Source organism: Lampris incognitus, chromosome 20, assembly GCF_029633865.1.
Source record: "Lampris incognitus isolate fLamInc1 chromosome 20, fLamInc1.hap2, whole genome shotgun sequence".
NCBI classification, from domain to species: domain Eukaryota; kingdom Metazoa; phylum Chordata; class Actinopteri; order Lampriformes; family Lampridae; genus Lampris; species Lampris incognitus.
The window spans coordinates 35,131,877-35,153,602 of NC_079230.1; the positions used below are offsets into that span (position 1 = coordinate 35,131,877).

General features: G+C 48.5%; 1 protein-coding gene across 1 annotated transcript in view; it reads right to left on the minus strand.

Annotated features, from left to right (window-relative positions):
* The window catches only part of zgc:92664 (uncharacterized protein LOC436695 homolog), a 249,544-nt gene that overhangs the window by 18,365 nt on the left and 209,453 nt on the right, over positions 1–21,726 (minus strand). Inside the window, exon 4 of the mRNA XM_056300565.1 lies at positions 14,229–14,336. Coding sequence (XP_056156540.1) covers positions 14,229–14,336 — 108 coding nt within the window. The remainder of the gene's footprint in view (positions 1–14,228; positions 14,337–21,726) is intronic.

Here is a 21,726-nt window from a genome sequence, read left to right on the forward strand (position 1 = left end):
TCCAGATGACAACACAGTCATTGGCAGTATCACCAACAATGACGAGACAGCCTACAGGGATGAGATTCAGCACCTCACATCATGGTGTACTACCAACAATCTTGTCCTCAATGTGCAAAAGATGAAGGAGCTGATTGTGGAATTCAGGAGGTCTAGAAGCTGCAGCCACTCCCCCATACACATCAACGGGGTGGAAGTGGAGTGTGCTTCCAGATTTAAATTCCTTGGAGTCCACATCAGCCAGGACCTTTCGTGGACATTAAACACCCAGGCCCTTGGGAAAAAGGCCCAACAATGGCTGCATTTCCTGAGGGGGCCGAGGAGCGCCTGTCTAGCCCCCAAAACTCTCACCAACTTCTACCATTGCACCATAAAGAGCATCCTGATCAGCTGCATCTCAGTGTGGTACGGCAACTGCACCTCAGTAGACCAGAAAGCTCTGCAGCGGATCATCAAGGCGGCCCAGCATATCACCGGTACCCAGCGCTCAGCCATAAAAGACATTTATCAAAAACGCTGCCTTCGAAGGGGTCTGAGTATCAGCAGAGATCCCACCCACCCCAACCATGGACTGTTCTCCCCCCTGCGCTCTGGGAGGCGCTACAGGAGCCTCAGAGCCCGCACTACCAGGCTAAAAAACAGCTTCTTTCAACAAGCTGTTGCCCACCTGAACCTGGCCATCCACTGAATGTCCGTAGATATTTTAAATATTTTGTACTCCTGCTCTCTTTTTTTGACTTACTTTTAGCTTTTGGTCTTCTTGTGTGTATATCTTATACTTTGTGTGTCTGTGTCTGTCTTGCACTGTTTGGTGAAGCCACAGCCCTCGTTTCATGTGCCTGCACATTGTTTTTAATGACAATAAATTGAATTGAATTGAATTGAATTGAATGCGTGAGAACGGTACAGCAGAACCCTCATCTTCTAGCTGGGCGTCACTTTGTTTGCTGGTTGATAAGTTTGATAAAAGCCTTAGGTAGGGTCACTAAACCAGACATGTATCCACTGCCGCGCAATGACGACTGTGTGGATCGGGTCGGCTCAGCTCAGTACGTCAGTAAATTTGATTTGGCCCAGTTTAATTTTGCTGTCTGGGCCACCATCATTCCCATCCCCAAAAAAACCAAGGCCCACAAGACTCAATGACTACAGACCCATCACCCTGAACTCTGTGGTAATTATGTCTTTTAAGAGCCTTCAGAATCAGAATCAGAATAAGAATACTTTATTCACTGACCTTCATTTTCCTGTCCCACCTTAAAACTATCACTGACCCACTCCTGGATTCCCTGCAGCTCGCCTACAGAGCAGACAGTTCTGTGGACGGTGCAGTAAACATGGCACTCCACTTCATCCTCCAGCACCTGGACTCTGCAGGAACCTATGTAAGGATCCTGTTTGTGGATTTCAACTCCACCTTCAAAACCATCATCTCGGATCTCCTACAGAACAAACTCTCCCAGCTGCCCGTGCCTGTCTGCACCTGCAGGTGGATCACTAATTTCCTATCTGAGATGAAGCAGTGTGTAGAGCTGGGGAAACATGTCTCTGACTTGCACAACACCAGCATCAGTTCCTCGCAGGGCTGTATCCTTTCACCTCTACTCTTCACCCTGTATACAAACAGCTGCACTTCCAGTCACCAGTCAGTCAAGCGCCTGAGTTTGCTGACAACACCACCCTTATTGGGCTCATCTCTGGAGGGGATGAGTCTGCCTAGAGGTGGATTGACCATCTGGTCTCCTAGTGCAGTCAAAACAACTTGTAGCTCAATGCTATTCAGACAGTTAAGGTGGTTATTTTTTGTGTGTGTGTGGATCTTACCCCCTTACACTTCTCGATTGTACTTGACCAATTACCCCACTCTTCTGAGCCATCCCGGTAGCTGCTCCATCCCCTCTGCCAATCCTGGGAGAGCTGCAGACTACCACATGCTTCCTCTGATACATGGGGAGTCGCCAGCCGCTTCTTTTCACCTGACAGTGAGGAGATTCACCAGGGAAACATAGCACGTTGGAGGATCACACTATTCCCCCCAGTTCCCTCTCCCCCCAACAGGTGCCCCGACTAACCAGAGGAGGCACTAGTGCAGCGACCAGGACACATACCCACATCTAATTTCCCACCTGCGAATATGGCCAATTGTGTCTGTAGGGACACCTGACCAAGACAGAGGTAACATGAGGATTCAAACTGGCAATCCCCATGTTGGTAGGCAACAGAAAAGACCACTGTGCTATGCAGGTACCCTTTCCACCACTAATTTGATATTATTGCATGTGCTTTTAAATCAAATATAATTTCCATCAGCTTGACAAAGAGTGAACTCCCTCATGTTCCCACTCGATGAGAAATAAGAATTTCTATTGGTGTTTGTTCACACAAAGGTGGACTATATTTTATGCAGGAGGGAAGATTTGAAAGGAATTTGAGACAAAAAGGTGGTGACAGGGGAGAATGTAGCTAGGCAGCATCAGATGGTGGTCTGTAGGATGACTTTGGAGATCAAGAAGAGGAAGAGGGTGAAGGCAGAGCCAAGGCTCAAATGGTAGAAGTTTGAAAAGGAAGACTGTTGTGTGGAGTTCAGGCAGGAGGTAAGACAGGCACTGGGTGGTAGTGAAGAGTTGCCATATGGCTGGGCAACCACTGCAGAAATAGTGAGGGAGACAGCTAGGAAGGTACTTGGTGTGTCATCAGGACAGAGGAAGGAAGACAAGGAGACTTGGTGGTGGAATGAGGAAGTACAGGAAAGTATACGGAGGAAGAGGTTGGCAAAGAAGAAGTGGGATAGTCAGAGAGATGAAGAAAGTAGACAGGAGTACAAGGAGATGCAGCGTAAAGCGAAGAGAGAGGTGGCAAAGGCAAAGGAAAAGGTGTATGGTGAGTTGTATGAGAAGTTAGACACTAAGGAAGGAAAAAAATGACTTGTGCTGATTGGCTAGACAGAGGAACCGAGCTGGGAAGGATGTGCAGCAGGTTAGGGTGATGAAGGATAGAGATGGAAGTGTGCTGACAAGCGAGGAGTGTGTTGAGAAGGTGGAAGGAGTACTTTGAGGGGCTGATGAATGAAGAAAATGAGAGAGAGAGAGAGAGAGAGAGAGAGAGAGAGAGAGAGAGAGAGAGAGAGAGAGAGAGAGAGAGAGAGAGAGAGAGAGAGAGAGAGAGAGAGAGAGAGAGAGAGAAGGTTGGATGATGTGGGGATAGTGAATCTGGAAGTGTGGTGGATTAGCAAGGAGGAAGTGAGGGCAGCTATGAAGGCATGGAGATGTTTAGGAGAGATGGCAGTGGGGTTTTTAACTAGATTGTTTAACACAATCTTGGAAAGTGAGAGGATGCCTGAGGAGTGGAGAAGGAGCATACTGGTATCGACGTTCAAGAACAAGGGTAATGTGCAGAACTGTAGCAACTACAGAGGTATAAAGTTGATCAGCCATCGCATGAAGATATGGGAAAGAGTAATAGAAGCTAGGTTAAGAGGAGAGGTGATGATCAGCGAGCAGCAGTATGGTTTCATGCTACAAAAGAGCACCACAGGTACTATGTTTGCTTTGAGAATGTTGATGGAGAAGTATAGAGAAGGCCAGAAGGAGTTGCATTGTGTTTTTGTGGATCTCAAACATTTTCTGTCATGCCCCTCTTTGGAGGAAGAACATTTTTCATAACCCCCGCCCAAACAAAATGGGCCACGTTTAACTTTATTTGAATAACATGAAGATCATGAACATTCCTTTCACTTTTCTCTCAGTAATTTCTGTTGTGCAAATCACAAATGCAAGTGCCATTTCAACTTTATCAAACCTCGTTTTGTGACATTTGTCACTACAATACTCCATCAGTCTGAGTGCTTTTTCAAAAATGAAATAAAATTCAAAAATATTTTGCTAGAACAATAACAATAAAGTTCAATCGGTGCGAAAAAAAAGAACAAATGCAGATATTTGGGAAAAACGATGAGCAAGTCAATTTGTGAGAGCTCAAGTCTTATCACTGCATTAATGGCTGCAGTGAGACTGTTTTGCACTGCACATCTTTTCAAAACGGGGTTGCAGGCTTCATACTGCCACTCTCAAGTCATGCTCAATGTTGAGCTTAGATCTGTACTTTGTTTTAAGTGGGGCAACAACAGAAAAGCCCATCTCACAGAGGTAGGATATGGCGAAGGGAAGCAGAATGCCCAAAGTCCTCTGTCCTGTAAGTGGACACTCCCTCTCCACACCAAGCCAGAATTCACTCAGTGTCTGAGCTGTAAAGCTCCGCCTCAGGGTGGAGTCAGATGTCATCTCAATGAACTGGTCCTCTTCAGCAGAACTGAAATCAGCAGGTGCTGCTGTGTTGAATGGATCTGTCGCCCAGTCATACTGAGCACTGTAGTTTCGGGGGTATTTTTGAAAGCATCCTCTCAGGGAAGAGATGTGCTCCTTAAGACATGAAATCACTGTGGTGGCACCAGAATCACCGGTTTCAACAAATTCACTCAGATTCTCAACGAAATCAGTATTTACTTGATCAAGTCACCTATCCCACATTGCAAGCTTTCAACTGAATGCACGGATCTTGTCTGCCAGGTGAGGAGGGTACTTGTCTGTGCCTTGAAGTTGATGATTTAATTAATTCAACTTTCCAAATATATCGCTGAGATAGGCCAGTTTCATCAGAAACTGTTCATCACTAAACCTGCTATCAACTTCGTGCATACGCTCCTCCTCCTGAAACGCCTGAATTTCCTCTCTGAGCTGAAAAACACGCAGCAACACTTTACCTCGAGAGCCACCTAGCCTCGCTGTGAAACACCACAGCTGGATGTTCAGCTCCCACCTCCTCACTAAGTGCAGAGAACAGCCGCGCTCTCGGGGGTCCTGTTTTAATGAAGTTGACCACGCTAACAACATCGGTCAAAACCTGGTTTAGGTCTGGGCTAATCTGTGTTGATGCTAGCACTTCTCTGTGGATGACACAGTGCGTCCATTGTGCATTTGGCCAGACCCTCTTGGCTGCGATCCCTTCATTTTCCCTGCCATGGTCTGTGCACCATCCATGCAAACGCCCACACAGTTCTCCCTGTTCAGCCCATGTTGTGTCAGGTACCAGTCCAGAAGCCTGAAGAGCTCATCAGCTGTCGCTCTACTGGGATGTACTTGCAAAACAGCAAATCCTCACACACTGACTCTGACATGACAAAGTGAACATAAGCAATAAACAAGCAGTCTTTACTGCTGTCAGTAGCCTTGTCTACTTGTAAGGCCAAACGTTTGTCTTTCAATTTTTCAATGAGTTGTTCTTCAAGGTCATTTGAAATGTCACATATATGTCTTACAACTGCATCATTGGACAGATGGACAGTCTTCAATTTTGCGGCGCTTGTCTTATCAAACATAGTTGACGCCATATCTAAAGCCGCGGGAAGTATCAGCTCCTCTGCTGTTGTGTAAGGTTTCTTGCACTGGGCAATTCTGTATGTGACTTTGTGTGGTGCCATTAGTGCCTTGTTGTTCACTGATGCAGCTTCTACAAATCCGTGTTCCTGCTGACGGTCTGCACCAAGTTTTCTCTGGAAGACCTCGAGCGGCTTATTCACGTGACTGGGGTGTAATATCTCTAAGTGTCTTCTTCATGTGTTTGGTCTCATACTACCAGCTGCCAGAGTTTTCACACATAAAATACACACTGGTCTCGCCTCATCTGCCACATTCACTGTGAACCAACAGCAAGATAGGCTTCATCATATTTTCTTAAAATTGTTTTTGGTTGATGACCGTCAGCTAAGCACTTTCTGTTGTTTGTCTCGATAGCATCACCTGTCTTTCTTCTCTCCCTGTCAAATATCTCTCCATTCTGACCTACACACTCTGTCATGAAAGCACGTTCTGTTGATTGTTCCGCCGTGAAAAAGATTCTGACGTCAAAACAGTACTTCCGCACTAAACATCCCCCCCATGCCTCTTTGCCCCCCAGGAGGGGTGCACCACACAGAAACACTGATTTAGAGAGAGCATACGACAGGGTGCCGAGAGAGGAGGTGTGGTATTGTATGAGGAAGGCGGGAGTTGCAGAGAAGTACACTACCGTTCAAAAGTTTGGGATCACCCAAACAATTTTGTGTTTTCCATGAAAAGTCACACTTATTCACCACCATATGTTGTGAAATGAATAGAAAATAGAGTCAAGACATTGACAAGGTTAGAAATAATGATTTGTATTTGAAATAAGATTTTTTTTACATCAAACTTTGCTTTCGTCAAAGAATCCTCCATTTGCAGCAATTACAGCATTGCAGACCTTTGGCATTCTAGCTGTTAATTTGTTGAGGTAATCTGGAGAAATTGCACCCCACGCTTCCAGAAGCAGCTCCCACAAGTTGGATTGGTTGGATGGGCACTTCTTTGAGCAGATTGAGTTTCTGGAGCATCACATTTGTGGGGTCAATTAAACGCTCAAAATGGCCAGAAAAAGAGAACTTTCATCTGAAACTCGACAGTCTATTCTTGTTCTTAGAAATGAAGGCTATTCCATGCGAGAAATTGCTAAGAAATTGAAGATTTCCTACACCGGTGTGTACTACTCCCTTCAGAGGACAGCACAAACAGGCTCTAACAGGTACTATTTAATGAAGATGCCAGTTGGGGACCTGTGAGGCGTCTGTTTCTCAAACTAGAGACTCTAATGTACTTCTCTTCTTGCTCAGTTGTGCAACGCGGCCTCCCACTTCTTTTTCTACTCTGGTTAGAGCCTGTTTGTGCTGTCCTCTGAAGGGAGTAGTACACACCGGTGTAGGAAATCTTCAATTTCTTAGCAATTTCTCGCATGGAATAGCCTTCATTTCTAAGAACAAGAATAGACTGTCGAGTTTCAGATGAAAGTTCTCTTTTTCTGGCCATTTTGAGCGTTTAATTGACCCCACAAATGTGATGCTCCAGAAACTCAATCTGCTCAAAGAAGTGCCCATCCAACCAATCCAACTTGTGGGAGCTGCTTCTGGAAGCGTGGGGTGCAATTTCTCCAGATTACCTCAACAAATTAACAGCTAGAATGCCAAAGGTCTGCAATGCTGTAATTGCTGCAAATGGAGGATTCTTTGACGAAAGCAAAGTTTGATGTAAAAAAAATCTTATTTCAAATACAAATCATTATTTCTAACCTTGTCAATGTCTTGACTCTATTTTCTATTCATTTCACAACATATGGTGGTGAATAAGTGTGACTTTTCATGGAAAACACAAAATTGTTTGGGTGATCCCAAACTTTTGAACGGTAGTGTATGTAGGAGTGGTGCAGGACATGTATGAGGGAAGTGTGAAGGTGGTGAGGTGTGTGGTTGGAATGACAGATGGGTTCAAGGTGGAGGTGGGATTACATCAAGGATCGGCTATGAGCCCTTTCTTGTTTGCAGTGGTGATGGACAGGTTGACGGACCATATCAGGCAGGAGTCTCCATGGACGATGATGTCTGCGGATGACATTGTGATCTGTAGGGAGAGTAGGGTGCAGGTAGAGGAGAGCCTGGAGAGGTGGAGGTATGCGCTGGAGAGAAGAGGAATGAAAGTCAGTAGGAGCAAGACGGAATACCTATGCATGAACGAGAGAGAGGACAGCAGAATGGTGAGGATGCAAGGAGTGGAGGTGATGAAAGTTAATGATTTTAAATATTTGGGGTCAACTGGGGAGAGAGATCGACTTTGGAGAGAGATCCCTACCCTGTTGCTCTCCCTGAGGTTTCTTCCTATTTTTTTTCCCTGTTAAAGGGTTTTTTTTAGGGAGTTGTTCCTTATGCGATGAGAGGGTCTAAGGACAGGACATTGTGTTGCTGTTAATCCCACTGAGGAAAATTTGTAATTTGTGATATTGGGCTATACACATAATTCTGACTTGACTTGACTTGACTGTTCAAATGCTGAATATGGAGCTGCCAGGGAAGAGGAGAAGAGGAAGGCCAAAGAGGAGGTTTATGGATGTGGTGAGAGAGGACATACAGGTAGCTGGTGTGACAGAGGAAGATGCAGAGCACTGGATGGATGATCCACTGTGGCGACCCCTAACGGAAGCAGCCGAAAGTAGTAGTAGTAGTAGTAGTAGTAGTTACTAATTTTTTTAAAGCCCTTAATGGATTAGCTCCACAATATGTTTCCCCCCCTTTTTTTTCTCCCAAATTGTATCCGGCCAATTACCCTGCTTTTCTGAGCCGTCCGGGCCACTGCTCCACCCCCTCTGCCGATCTGGGGAGGGCTACAGACTACCACATGCCTCCTCTGATACATGTGGAGTCGCCAGCTGCTTCTTTTCACCTGACAACGAGGCATGGGAGGATAATGCCAATCTCCCCCCCCAGTCCCCCCCGCCGAACAGGCACCCGACCGACCAGAGGAGGCGCAAGTGCAGTGACCAGGACACATACCCACATCTGGCTTCCCACCCGCAGACACGGCCAATTGTGTCTGTAGGGACGCCGACTAAGCCGGATGTAACACGGGGATTCAAACCGGCGATCCCTGTGTTGTTAGGCAAAACAATAGACCGCTACACTACTTGGATGCCCCACCACAGTACATTAGTGATATGATAATTCCATATTCTACCCTCAGTTTACTGAGGTCATCCTCACAACAACTGCCCTCAGTCTCTCCTCGCTCATGCCTGAAAACCAAAGGGGACCAGCCTGATTTTGCCCACGCTTGGCAATAGTCCCCCATTCCACATAAAGTCCTGTTCCACCATTGGCAATTTTAATTCAAATATAAAACCAACCTATTTTCTCTTGCTTTTAGCTCAGTCTGGGGTTGTCCCATGGTTTTTGTGAAGCCTTGTCAAGTTTTGTCAAGCCAAAACTTGTCATTTTTTTACTAATTCTGATTTTATCAATTTAGTTGTGCTTGGTGTTTTATCTCCATTTTAGTCTTGCCTTCTCTGTATTATTATATTTTTGTATGGTGGGAGTGCAGGAATGAGGAGACGGAGAGATCGAGTCGAGTCAATTCCGTTTACTCGCTACACAAAACAACACCGATACAGCACAATCTCTCCTGGCAATCAGCTAACCGCTAGGCTGCTGCAAACATGGCTCCCCGGAAACCCCAAGCTGTGCCTATGTCAGCACTCTAAAATGTCTGCCTTAAAGGAGCAGCAGCCCCTGGTGAATCTACCCTCAAATGTGTATCACCACACAGGCCCCCCCAGAATTAACCATCACGAAAAAACGCCAAACAGTAATGCAACACAAAAGTACTCAGTGAAACAGTCAACGTCTCGGGGGGCGGACCAGGCGGCCAAAACGGCTGCGCTGAATGGGTATGGGGGCAGGGGACAGAGCCGGAGCCCGGGCAGGGGCCGAGGCTGGGTCAGGGGCTTGAGAAGGGGGGCGTCCACGCCGCGAGGGCAGGGCCAGTTCGACCGGCCCACCCAGGTCCAAATGGGCAGGCTTGAGGTGGTCCACCGAGACCCGCTCCGGCTTGCCCCCCATGTCCACCACAAAGGTCTTAGGCCCCGCTTCCAGGACGCAGAAGGGCCCGTCGTAGGGGGGCTGCAGGGGGGTATGGTGGCTGTCGTGGCGGATGAAGACGTACCTGGGCGACAGCAGATCCTTGGGGACGTAGGACTGAGGGAGGCAGTGGTGAGATGTAGGGATAGGAGCGAAAGCGTTGGCACTGTCCCGGGCCACAGCCCGATGAGAAGCTGCTGACCAGGGGGCCACAGCGTCCAGGTGAAACTCACCCGGGCCACGCAGCGGCTGGCTGTAAACCAGCTCGGCAGACGAGGACTGGAGGTCTTCCTTGGGGGCAGAGCAAAGGCCAAGCATGACCCACGGGAGGCGATCAACCCAGTTGCTGTCCATGAGGCTGGCACGAAGAGTGGCCTTCATAGACCGATAAAACCGCTCACAAAGTCCATTGCCCTGCAGGTTGTATGCTGTGGTGCGGTGGAGCTTCACCTCCAACCCCCCCCCCCCCGACTGCAGTCCAGAGCTCCGACGTGAACTGCGGGCCCCTGTCAGAGGGGAGGTCAGCCGGTGTGCCAAAACGGGCCGTCCAGGACCCGATGAACAACGCCCGGGCCACCTCAGTAGAAGTGGTCGATGACAGGGGAACAGCTTCCGGCCACCTAGTGGTCCTGTCCACCACGGTGAGGAGGTGAGTGAACCCGTGGGAGGGGGGCAGGGGGCACACCAGGTCCACATTCACATGGTCAAAACGCCTCTTGGGCACCAGGAATGGCGCCAAGGGGGCTTTGGTATGACGGTGTACTTTGGAACACTGGTACGCCATGCAGGAGTCAGCCTAGGCCTTGACGTCCTTCCTGAGGCCGGGCCAGACAAACTTGGCCCCCACCAGCTTAGTGGACGCCTTCACACCCGGGTGGGAAAGGTCATGGATAACGTCAAAAACACGGCGTCACCAGAAGGTGGGCAACATGGGACGGGGCTAGCCCGTGGAAACGTCGCAGAGGAGCGTGGCGTTGGCGCTGTCAAACACCACAATCTCCAACCGCAGCCCCGTAGCAGCCGTCCGATAGGCCTGGATGTCCGCGTCAGCGGTTTGGTCTGCAGCCATGGCAGCGTAATCGAGTCCCAAGTGAACGGACCCTGCCACAGCCCGGGAGAGGTAGTCAGCGACCAAGTTGTCCTTGCCAGCCACGTGCCGGATGTCCGTGGTAAACTCCGAGATGGCAGAGAGCTGACGCTGTTGGCACCTGGACCACGGCTCGGAGGTCTTGGCCATGGCAAAAGTCAGCGGCTTGTGGTCGACGAAGGCAGTGAAACGGCGGCCTTCCAACAATAACCTGAAATGTCGGGAGGCGAGAAAGAGACCCAGGAGCTCCCGGTCGAAGGTGCTGTACTTCTACTCGTTGTCCTTAAGCTGTTTGCTAAAGAAGGCAAGGGGCTGCCAGGCGCCGCCCACTCACTGCTCGCACACCGCCCTGACCGCATAGTCAGAGGCGTCGGTCGTGAGGGCAATCGGGGCAGTGGGGGACGGGTGTGCCAGCAAAGCGGCATTGGCCAGCGCAGCCTTGGCATCGTCGAAAGCTACGTCCATCCCCGGGGACCAGTCTACCTCGCCCTTGGCGTCCTTGCCCCGCAGGGCCTCGTACAAGGGCCGCATGCGGTGAGCTGCGTGGGGAATAAACCTATTATAAAAGTTCACCATGCCCAAGAACTCCTGCAGGGACTTCACAGTACGGGGGCGTGAAAAACTGGCGACGGCGTCCACTCTGGCAGGAAGCGGAACGGCTCCTTGCCGGGAGAAGCGGTGGCCGAGGAAGTCGATGGACGACAGGCCAAACTGGCACTTGGCTGGGTTAACTATGAGTCCATGTGCACTGAGCCGCTCGAACAACTGCCGGAGCTGCGTCAGGTGCTCCTCCGCGGATTCGCTGGCCACGAGAATGTCATCCAAGTAAACAAACAAGAACGGCAAATCCCGTAGCACAGAGTCCATCAGCCACTGGAACGTCTGCGCTGCCCCCTTGAGACTGAAGGGCTTCCGCAGGAACTCGAAGAGTCCAAATGGCGTGATGACCGCTGTCTTGGGCACATCCCGAGGGTTGACCGATACCTGGTGGTAGCCCCACACCAAATCTACTTTGGAAAAGATGATGGCCCCCGCCAGGTGGGCGGAGAAATCCTGTATGTGCGGGACGGGGTACCAGTCAGGGGTTGTGGCATTGTTCAGGCGACAAAAATCGACACAGGGACACCAACCACCATCAGCCCGTGGGCCTCCCCTGGGGAGGCCCACGGGCTGTCCGAGCGGCGCACGATGCCGAGGCGTTCCATGGTGGCAAACTCCTCCCTGGCGATCACGAGCTTAGCAGAGTCGAGGCGCCGAGCACGTGCATAGACCGGGGGGCTGTCGGTGGCAATATGGTGCTCCACGCCATGCTTGGCCACCGCTGACGAGAACGTGGGTGTGGTGAGGTCAGGGAACTCTGCTAGCAGTCGTTGATACGTGTCTCCGGCGGCGAGCATGTTTGACAGGCCGAGCGTCCCTGCACCTCCCAGTGTGCACGGGTATGTAGCGAAAGAGACAGCATCGATCAAGCGACAGTTCGTAACATCCACCAGCAGCCTGAAGGCGCACAGGAAGTCCGCGCCCAGGAGGGGAACCGACACCGCGGCCATAACGAAGTCCCAGCCGAAACGCCGCCCGCCAAAACACACCTCCACATACCTGGTGCCGTAGGTACGTATGGGCGTGCCGTTCGCGGCATCCATCGGGGGGCCTTGACCGCCGGCCATGGTGTCCGCGGCCGATGCAGGCAGGATGCTACGCTGAGCGCCCGAATCGACCAGCAGCCAGCCGACCAGCAGCCAGATGAGGCATCCTTGATAAACAACAGCCTGCTGTTCTCGCCGGCGCTCATAGCTGCTATTGAGCGCCCCCTGGCGTTTCCCTGGACGCTGAAGCTGCATGGCGGGCGACACTGCTTGGTCCTGGCACCAAACCTGTTGTGGTAATAACAGAGCCCGCTGCTGTCACGCTGGCGGCGGGCAGCCACCGCAGCCGCGTTGCCCGCTGCGTCCTCCAGCGGCGGGGGCGAGGTCTGGGTGGGGAGCATCGCATGAACAAACTGCTGCCGGTTGGCGAGGAAAATCCTGTCCACTTCCGCACCCAGAGCGCGGTAGTCTTTGGTGGAGGAGAGGGGGGAGCTGGCTAGCGCTGTGCGCACAGGCGCTGGAAGCTGCCGCAGAAAAACATGGGTGAAAATGAAGGAGGGGTCCGCCGAGCCCAAAACGGCCAACATCTTCTCCAGCAGCTCGGAAGATTTGCTATCGCCGAGTCCGTTGAGTGACAACAGGCGATCCGCCTTCTCCATTCTCCGTATTTCCCCACAGCCGGGGGGCTTCCAGTAGCCCCATAGCTCGGGCCGTGGTCCGGGCATCCAACGCCGCCACCACAGGGAAATACCTCGTAACGTCCCGCGTTATTCCTCCCAGCTCGAACTGGGCTTCAATGTGCTGAAACCATGGCCGAGGACGGTGCTGCCAAAACTCGGGCTACTTCACCGTCGCTGCTGAGATGCTAGCGCTAACATGAGCCATACCGTTAGCATCAATCGGAGCCGGAGCGGTGTCGTCATCGCTTTGGGTCGACATGTTCGTTGTCAATGTGCGGGGTCACCGATGTGGGAGTGCATGAATGAGGAGACGGAGAGATCGAGTCGAGCCAATCCCGTTTACTCGCCACACAAAACAACATCGATACAGCACAATCTCTCCTGGCAACCAGCTAACCAACCGCTAGGCTGCTGCCAACATGGCTCCACCCCGGAAACTCTAAGCAGTGCCTACCTCAGCACTCTGAATGTCCGCCTTAAAGGAGCAGCAGCCCCTGGTGAATCTACCCTCAAATGTGTATCACCACAGTGTTACATTATTTATTGCCTTTTATGAATTATTATTTTAATCTTATATAATTGTATTGAGGTAGATGCTAAACCATCTGCCTTGACTGGAAAGCACTTTGGGTCGACTGCTGTTGTCTTTAAAAGTGCCACATAAATACAGGTGAATGGACTAAAGCTGTCCACATGTGTTTGGCACTCAGGATACATTCTAATACCAGGTCTGAACAGGTCCAGTCTGGATATGTCTGGATATGAAATACCAGGTCTGAACGGGTCCAGTCTGTATATATCTGGATACAAAATACCAGGTCTGAACGGGTCCAGTCTGTATATATCTGGATACAAAATACCAGGTCTGAACGGGTCCAGTCTGTATATATCTGGAAACCAAATACCAGGTCTGAACAGGCCCAGTCTGGATATGGCTGGATACAAAATACCAGGCCTGAACGGGTCCAGTCTGGATATGTCTGGATATGAAATACCAGGTCTGAACAGGTCCAGTCTGGATATGTCTGGTTACGAAATACCAGGTCTGAACAGGCCCAGTCTGGATATATCTGGATACAAAATACCAGGTCTGAACGGGTCCTCATGCAACAGTTTTGCTCTCTGAGGATCACATGCTGGTGCTGGGACTATGCTGAGGATCAGATTTGGACACCTTCTCACTATTCTGATTTACAGCCTTTAATTCTTAAGTGGCCTCTTGATCAGGAGCACAGATGGAAGCGAAGCATTCTCTCTTGCCTGAAGGGGGATGCAGAGTGGAGGGCTTGCTTGGAGCCATACAGAAGTCAAAGGGACCCAGAAGAACATTTCTAGTGCTCAAACTTCAAAACTGAATGTTCTCATATAAGTTAAGGGGGTATATTTGACATTGGTGAAAGAGTTACCTTGATCAAAGTTGTTGAGTTTTTTGGAGTTGGAACCCTCTCCAAGTCCCTCAATGTCCACCAGATCACTGTTGACATCAGAGTCATTCAGAGCACTGAGTGTCACATCTACATACACACAGCCCCACACACACAGAGAAAATTAGAAAAAAATAGTCACGATTATGATAGACAATGCAAAAATGCAAAGTTGTACAATTATTTTCTTTTTTTAAAAAACAAGATTACAGCTACTAAGCGAAAGCTTGAGAAATGGGTTTTCCCCCCTTTTCTCCCCAATTGTACTTGGCCAATTACCCCACTCTTCCGAGCAGTCCCGGTCTCTGCTCCACCCCCTCTGCTGATCCAGGGAGGGCTGCAGACTACCACGTCTCCTCCCATACATGTGGAGTCACCAGCCGCTTCTTTTCACCTGACAGTGAGGAGTTTCACCAGCGGGACGTAGCACGTGGGAGGATCACGCTGTTCCCCCCAGTTCCCCCTCCCCCCCTGAATAGGCGCCCTGATCGACCAGAGGAGGCACTAGTGCAGCGACCAGGACACATACCCACATCCGGTTTGCCACCTGCAGACACGGCCAATTGTGTCTGTAGGGACGCCCAACCAAGCCGGGGGTAACACTGGGATTCAAATCAGCGATCCCCATGTTGGTAGGCAACAGAATAGACCGCCACGCTACCCGGACGCCCCAAGAATTTCTAAGTTTGGCTCAGAAATTCACTGGCAGTATATGTATGAAAAACACCAAACATTTGTATGAAAGAATATTTTTGAGCGTAAAATAGTCAAAATGTCACACCATGTTTCAAATAGGCTGGTTTTTAACTGCAGCAAGACCTGGATGAAATTCCAATTAATCCCACGTTTTACTCTGCATCCACTAGAGAGGTATTGTTTTGGTCCCATTTGGTTCTGCTTATGTGTCTGAATTATAGTCTTTTAAACCCGATCACGTTGAACTTGAAACAAACAGCTGCAGACAAGTCATTTAATTACTATTACTGGTCAACTGGAAGTCCAATTTGCACATTCAAATGGTAAGAATACCTTTTGTTTTGATTGACCTTCAGATGTCGAACTCCAGATTACAGTACTTCAGAAGATTTTCACTCAGAAATGGTGGCTGTTACTAATGGGCATGAATGCATATAATGGATGTCTTTTGAGACCATAACCTTTGATCACACTCAACGTTACAGTTTCTCAGATGACATTAAAAATGTAAATGTGTGAGGGAGCAACGCACACCCTCACTAATCACTATCACTCATCAGGTGAACAGTCCCAACCCAACTTCACTAATCACTCATCAGGTGAACACTCCCAACACACACCCTCACTAATCACTCATCAGGTGAACAGTCCCAACACACACCCTCACTAATCACTCATCAGGTGAACAGTCCCAAAACACACCCTCACTAATCACTAATCAGGTGAACAGTCACACCACACTAATCACTATCACTCATCAGGTGAACAGTCCCAACATACACCCTCACTAATCACTCATCAATCATCAGGTGAACAGTCCCAACACACACCCTCACTATTCACTCATCACTCATCAGGTGAACAGTCCCAACACACCCTCACTAATCACTAATCAGGTGAACAGTTCCATCACACACTCTCAATTATCATTATCAATCATCAGGTGAACAGTCCCAAAACACACCCTCACTAATCACTCATCAGGTGAACAGTCCCAACACACACCCTCACTAATCACTCATCACTCATCAGGGGAAAAGTCCCAACACACCCTTACTAATCACTAATCAGGTGAACAGTCCCATCACACACCCTCAATTATCATTATCACTCATCAGGTGAACAGTGCAAACACAAACCCTCACTAAATACTCATGACGTGAACAGTCACAAAAGACACCCTCACTAATCACTCATCAGGTGAACAGTCCCAACACACCCTCACTCATCACTCGTCAGGTGAACAGTTCCATCACACACCATCAATTATCATTATCACTCATCAGGTGAACAGTCCCAAAACACACCCTCACTAATCACTCATCAGGTGAACAGTCCCAACACACACCCTCACTAATCACTCATCACTCGTCAGGTGAACAGTCCCAACACACACCCTCACTAATCACTATCACTCATCAGGTGAACAGTCCCAACACACCCTCACTAATCACTCATCAGGTGACCAGTTCCATCACACACCGTCAATTATCATTATCACTCATCAGGTGAACAATCCCAACACAAACCCTCACCAATCACTATCACTCATCAGGTGAACAGTCCCAACACACACCCTCACTAATTACTATCACTCATCAGGTGAACAGTCCCAACACACACCCTCACTAATCACTCATCAGGTGAACAGTCCCAACACACACCCTCACTAATCACTCATCACTCATCAGGTGAACAGTCCCAACACACACCCTCACTAATCACTATCACTCATCAGGTGAACAGTCCCAACACACACCCTCACTAATCACTCATCAGGTGAACAGTCCCAACACACACCCTCACTAATCACTCATCACTCATCAGGTGAACAGTCCCAACACAAACCCTCACCAATCACTATCACTCATCAGGTGAACAGTCCCAACACACACCCTCACTAATTACTCATCACCCATCAGGTGAACAGTCCCAATACATACCCTTACTAATCACTCATCAGGGGAAAAGTCCCAACACACACCCTGAGTAATCACTCCATCACTCATCAGGTGAACAGTCCCAACCCACACCCTCACTAATCACTATCACTCATCACGTGAACAGTCCAGACACACACCCTCACTAATCACTCATCAGGTGAACAGTCCCAACACACACCCTCACTAACCACTCATCACTCATCAGGTGAACAGTCCCAACACACACCCTCACTAATCACTATCACTCATCAGGTGAACAGTCCCAACACACACCCTCACTAATCACTCATCAGGTGAACAGTCCCAACACACACCCTCACTAATCACTCATCAGGTGAACAGTCCCAACACACACCCTCACCAATCACTATCACTCATCAGGTGAACAGTCCTAACACACAACCTCACTAATTACTCATCACTCATCAGGTGAACAGTCCCAACACACACCCTCACTAATCACTATCACTCATCAGGTGAACAGTCCCAACACACACCCTCACTAATCACTCATCACTCATCAGGTGAACAGTCCCAACACACACCCTCACTAATCACTATCACTCATCAGGTGAACAGTCACAACACACACCCTCACTAATCACTCATCAGGTGAACAGTCCAAACAAAAAAACTCACTAATTACTCATGACGCGAACGGTCCCAGCACACACCCTTACTAATCACTCATCAGGGGAAAAGTCCCAACACACACCCTCAGTAATCACTCCATCACTCATCAGGTGAACAGTCCCAACACACACCCTCACTAATCACTATCACTCATCAGGTGAACAGTCCCAACACACACCCTCACTAATCACTCATCAGGTGAACAGTCCCAACACACACCCTCACTAATCACTCATCACTTATCAGGTGAACAGTTCCAACACACACCCTCACTAATCACTATCACTCATCAGGTGAATAGTCCCAACACACACCCTCACTAATCACTATCACTCATCAGGTGAACAGCCCCAACACACACCCTCACTAATCATTCATCAGGTGAACAGTCCCAACACACACCCTCACTAATCACTCATCACTCATCAGGTGAACAGTCCCAACACACACCCTCACTATTCACTCATCACTCATCAGGTGAACAGTCCCAACACACCCTCACTAATCACTAATCAGGTGAACAGTTCCATCACACACTCTCAATTATCATTATCACTCATCAGGTGAACAGTCCCAAAACACACCCTCACTAATCACTCATCAGGTGAACAGTCCCAACACACACCCTCACTAATCACTCATCAGGTGAAAAGTCCCAACACACCCTTACTAATCACTAATCAGGTGAACAGTTCCATCACACACACTTAATTATCATTATCACTCATCAGGTGAACAGTGCAAACACAAACCCTCACTAATTACTCATGACGTGAACAGTCCCAACACACACCCTCACTAATCACTATCACTCAATAGGTGAACAGTCCCAACACACACCCTCACTAATCACTCATCAGGTGAACAGTCCCAACACACACCCTCACTAATCACTCATCACTCATCAGGTGAACAGTCCCAACACACACCCTCACTAATCACTATCACTCATCAGGTGAACAGTCCCAACACACACCCTCACTAATCACTCATCAGGTGAACAGTCCCAACACACACCCTCACTAATCACTCATCACTCATCAGGTGAACAGTCCCAACACACACCCTCACCAATCAGTATCACTCATCAGGTGAACAGTCCCAACACACACCCTCACTAATTACTCATCACCCATCAGGTGAACAGTCCCAACACATACCCTTACTAATCACTCATCAGGGGAAAAGTCCCAACACACACCCTGAGTAATCACTCCATCACTCATCAGGTGAACAGTCCCAACACACACCCTCACTAATCACTATCACTCATCACGTGAACAGTCCCAACACACACCCTCACTAATCACTATCACTCATCACGTGAACAGTCCCAACACACACCCTCACTAATCACTCATCACTCATCAGGTGAACAGTCCCAACACACACCCTCACTAATCACTATCACTCATCAGGTGAACAGTCCCAACACACACCCTCACTAATCACTCATCAGGTGAACAGCCCCAACACACACCCTCACTAATTACTCATCACCCATCAGGTGAACAGTCCCAACACACACCCTCACTAATCACTATCACTCATCAGGTGAACAGTCCCAACACACATCCTCACTATCACTCATCAGGTGAACAGTCCCAAAACACACCCTCACTAATCACTCATCAGGTGAACAGTCCCAACACACACCCTCACTAATCACTATCACTCATCACGTGAACAGTCCCAACACACACCCTCACTAATCACTCATCAGGTGAACAGTCCCAACACACCCTCACTAATCACTAATCAGGTGAACAGTTCCATCACACACCCTTAATTATCATTATCACTCATCAGGTGAACAGTCCAAACACAAACCCTCACTAATTACTCATGACGTGAACAGTCCCAACACACACCCTCACTAATCACTAATCACTCATCGGGTGAACAGTCCCAAAACACACCCTCACTAATCACTCATCAGGTGAACAGTCCCAAAACACAACCTCACTAATCACTCATCACTCATCAGGTGAACAGTCCCAACACACACCCTCACTAATCACTCATCACTCATCAGTAGAACAGTCCCAACACACCCTCACTAATCACTAATCAGGTGAACAGTTCCATCACACCCCCTCAATTATCATTATCACTCATCAGGTGAACAGTCCAAACAAAAAAACTCACTAATTACTCATGACGCGAACGGTCCCAGCACACACCCTTACTAATCACTCATCAGGGGAAAAGTCCCAACACACACCCTCACTAATCACTCCATCACTCATCAGGTGAACAGTCCCAACACACACCCTCACTAATCACTATCACTCATCAGGTGAACAGTCCCAACACACACCCTCACTAATCACTCATCAGGTGAACAGTCCCAACACACACCCTCACTAATCACTCATCACTTATCAGGTGAACAGTTCCAACACACACCCTCACTAATCACTATCACTCATCAGGTGAATAGTCCCAACACACACCCTCACTAATCACTATCACTCATCAGGTGAACAGCCCCAACACACACCCTCACTAATCATTCATCAGGTGAACAGTCCCAACACACACCCTCACTAATCACTCATCACTCATCAGGTGAACAGTCCCAACACACACCCTCACTATTCACTCATCACTCATCAGGTGAACAGTCCCAACACACCCTCACTAATCACTAATCAGGTGAACAGTTCCATCACACACTCTCAATTATCATTATCACTCATCAGGTGAACAGTCCCAAAACACACCCTCACTAATCACTCATCAGGTGAACAGTCCCAACACACACCCTCACTAATCACTCATCACTCATCAGGTGAAAAGTCCCAACACACCCTTACTAATCACTAATCAGGTGAACAGTTCCATCACACACACTTAATTATCATTATCACTCATCAGGTGAACAGTGCAAACACAAACCCTCACTACTTACTCATGACGTGAACAGTCCCAACACACACCCTCACTAATCACTAATCAGGTGAACAGTTCCATCACACACCCTCACTAATCACTAATCAGGTGAACAGTTCCATCACACACCCTTAATTATCATTATCACTCATCAGGTGAACAGTGCAAACACAAACCCTCACTAATTACTCATGACGTGAACAGTCCCAACACACACCCTCACTAATCACTAATCACTAATCAGGTGAACAGTTCCATCACACACCCTCAATTATCATTATCACTCATCGGGTGAACAGTCCCAAAACACACCCTCACTAATCACTCATCAGGTGAACAGTCCCAAAACACACCCTCACTAATCACTCATCAGGTGAACAGTCCCAACACACACCCTCACTAATCACTCATCACTCCTCAGGTGAACAGTCCCAACACACACCCTCACTAATCACTATCACTCATCAGGTGAACAGTCCCAACACACACCCTCACTAATCACTCATCAGGTGAACAGTCCCAACACACACCCTCACTAATCACTATCACTCATCAGGTGAACAGTCCCAACACACACCCTCACTAATCACTCATCAGGTGAACAGTCCCAACACACACCCTCACTAATTGCTCATCACTCATCAGGTGAACAGTCCCAACACACACCCTCACTAATTACTCATCACTCATCAGGTGAACAGTCCCAACACACACCCTCACTAATTACTCATCACTCATCAGGTGAACAGTCCCAACACACACCCTAACTAATCACTCATCACATATCTACATAGGCTTCCACACACAAACACAAAAAGTTTTGTTTTGGCTCTTATTTAACCTCTCTTTTTCTGAGGTCACTTCACAGTGTTGTACATGGGAATGTGGCCAAACTGAATCTGTAGCTCATCAGAGACTTGACTATACCAAATGAGTAGGGGGAGGGGGTGGTAGAATTGTAATGGGGTTCTGTTTTCATTTTAGCTTATTATCTAGTTTTGGTTTTTTTTGTACATAAACAAATGCTTAATCTTTTTTGTTTTGTTGGAGAAGGAATATGATCTTAAGGCTGCTTTGTAAATACAGATGCATAGCCCAAGGCCCTCTGGTTATCATTCCTCTACTTGTAGATGTGGCATGAAACTATAAATATACATATATACTGGACTGATGACGGTGTGAGGATGTCTTAGCAGTTTAATTTTTTTCCTGGACTGATGACAGTGTGAGGACATCTTAGCAGTGTGTGTATACACACACACACACACACACACACACACACACACACACACACACACACACACACACACACA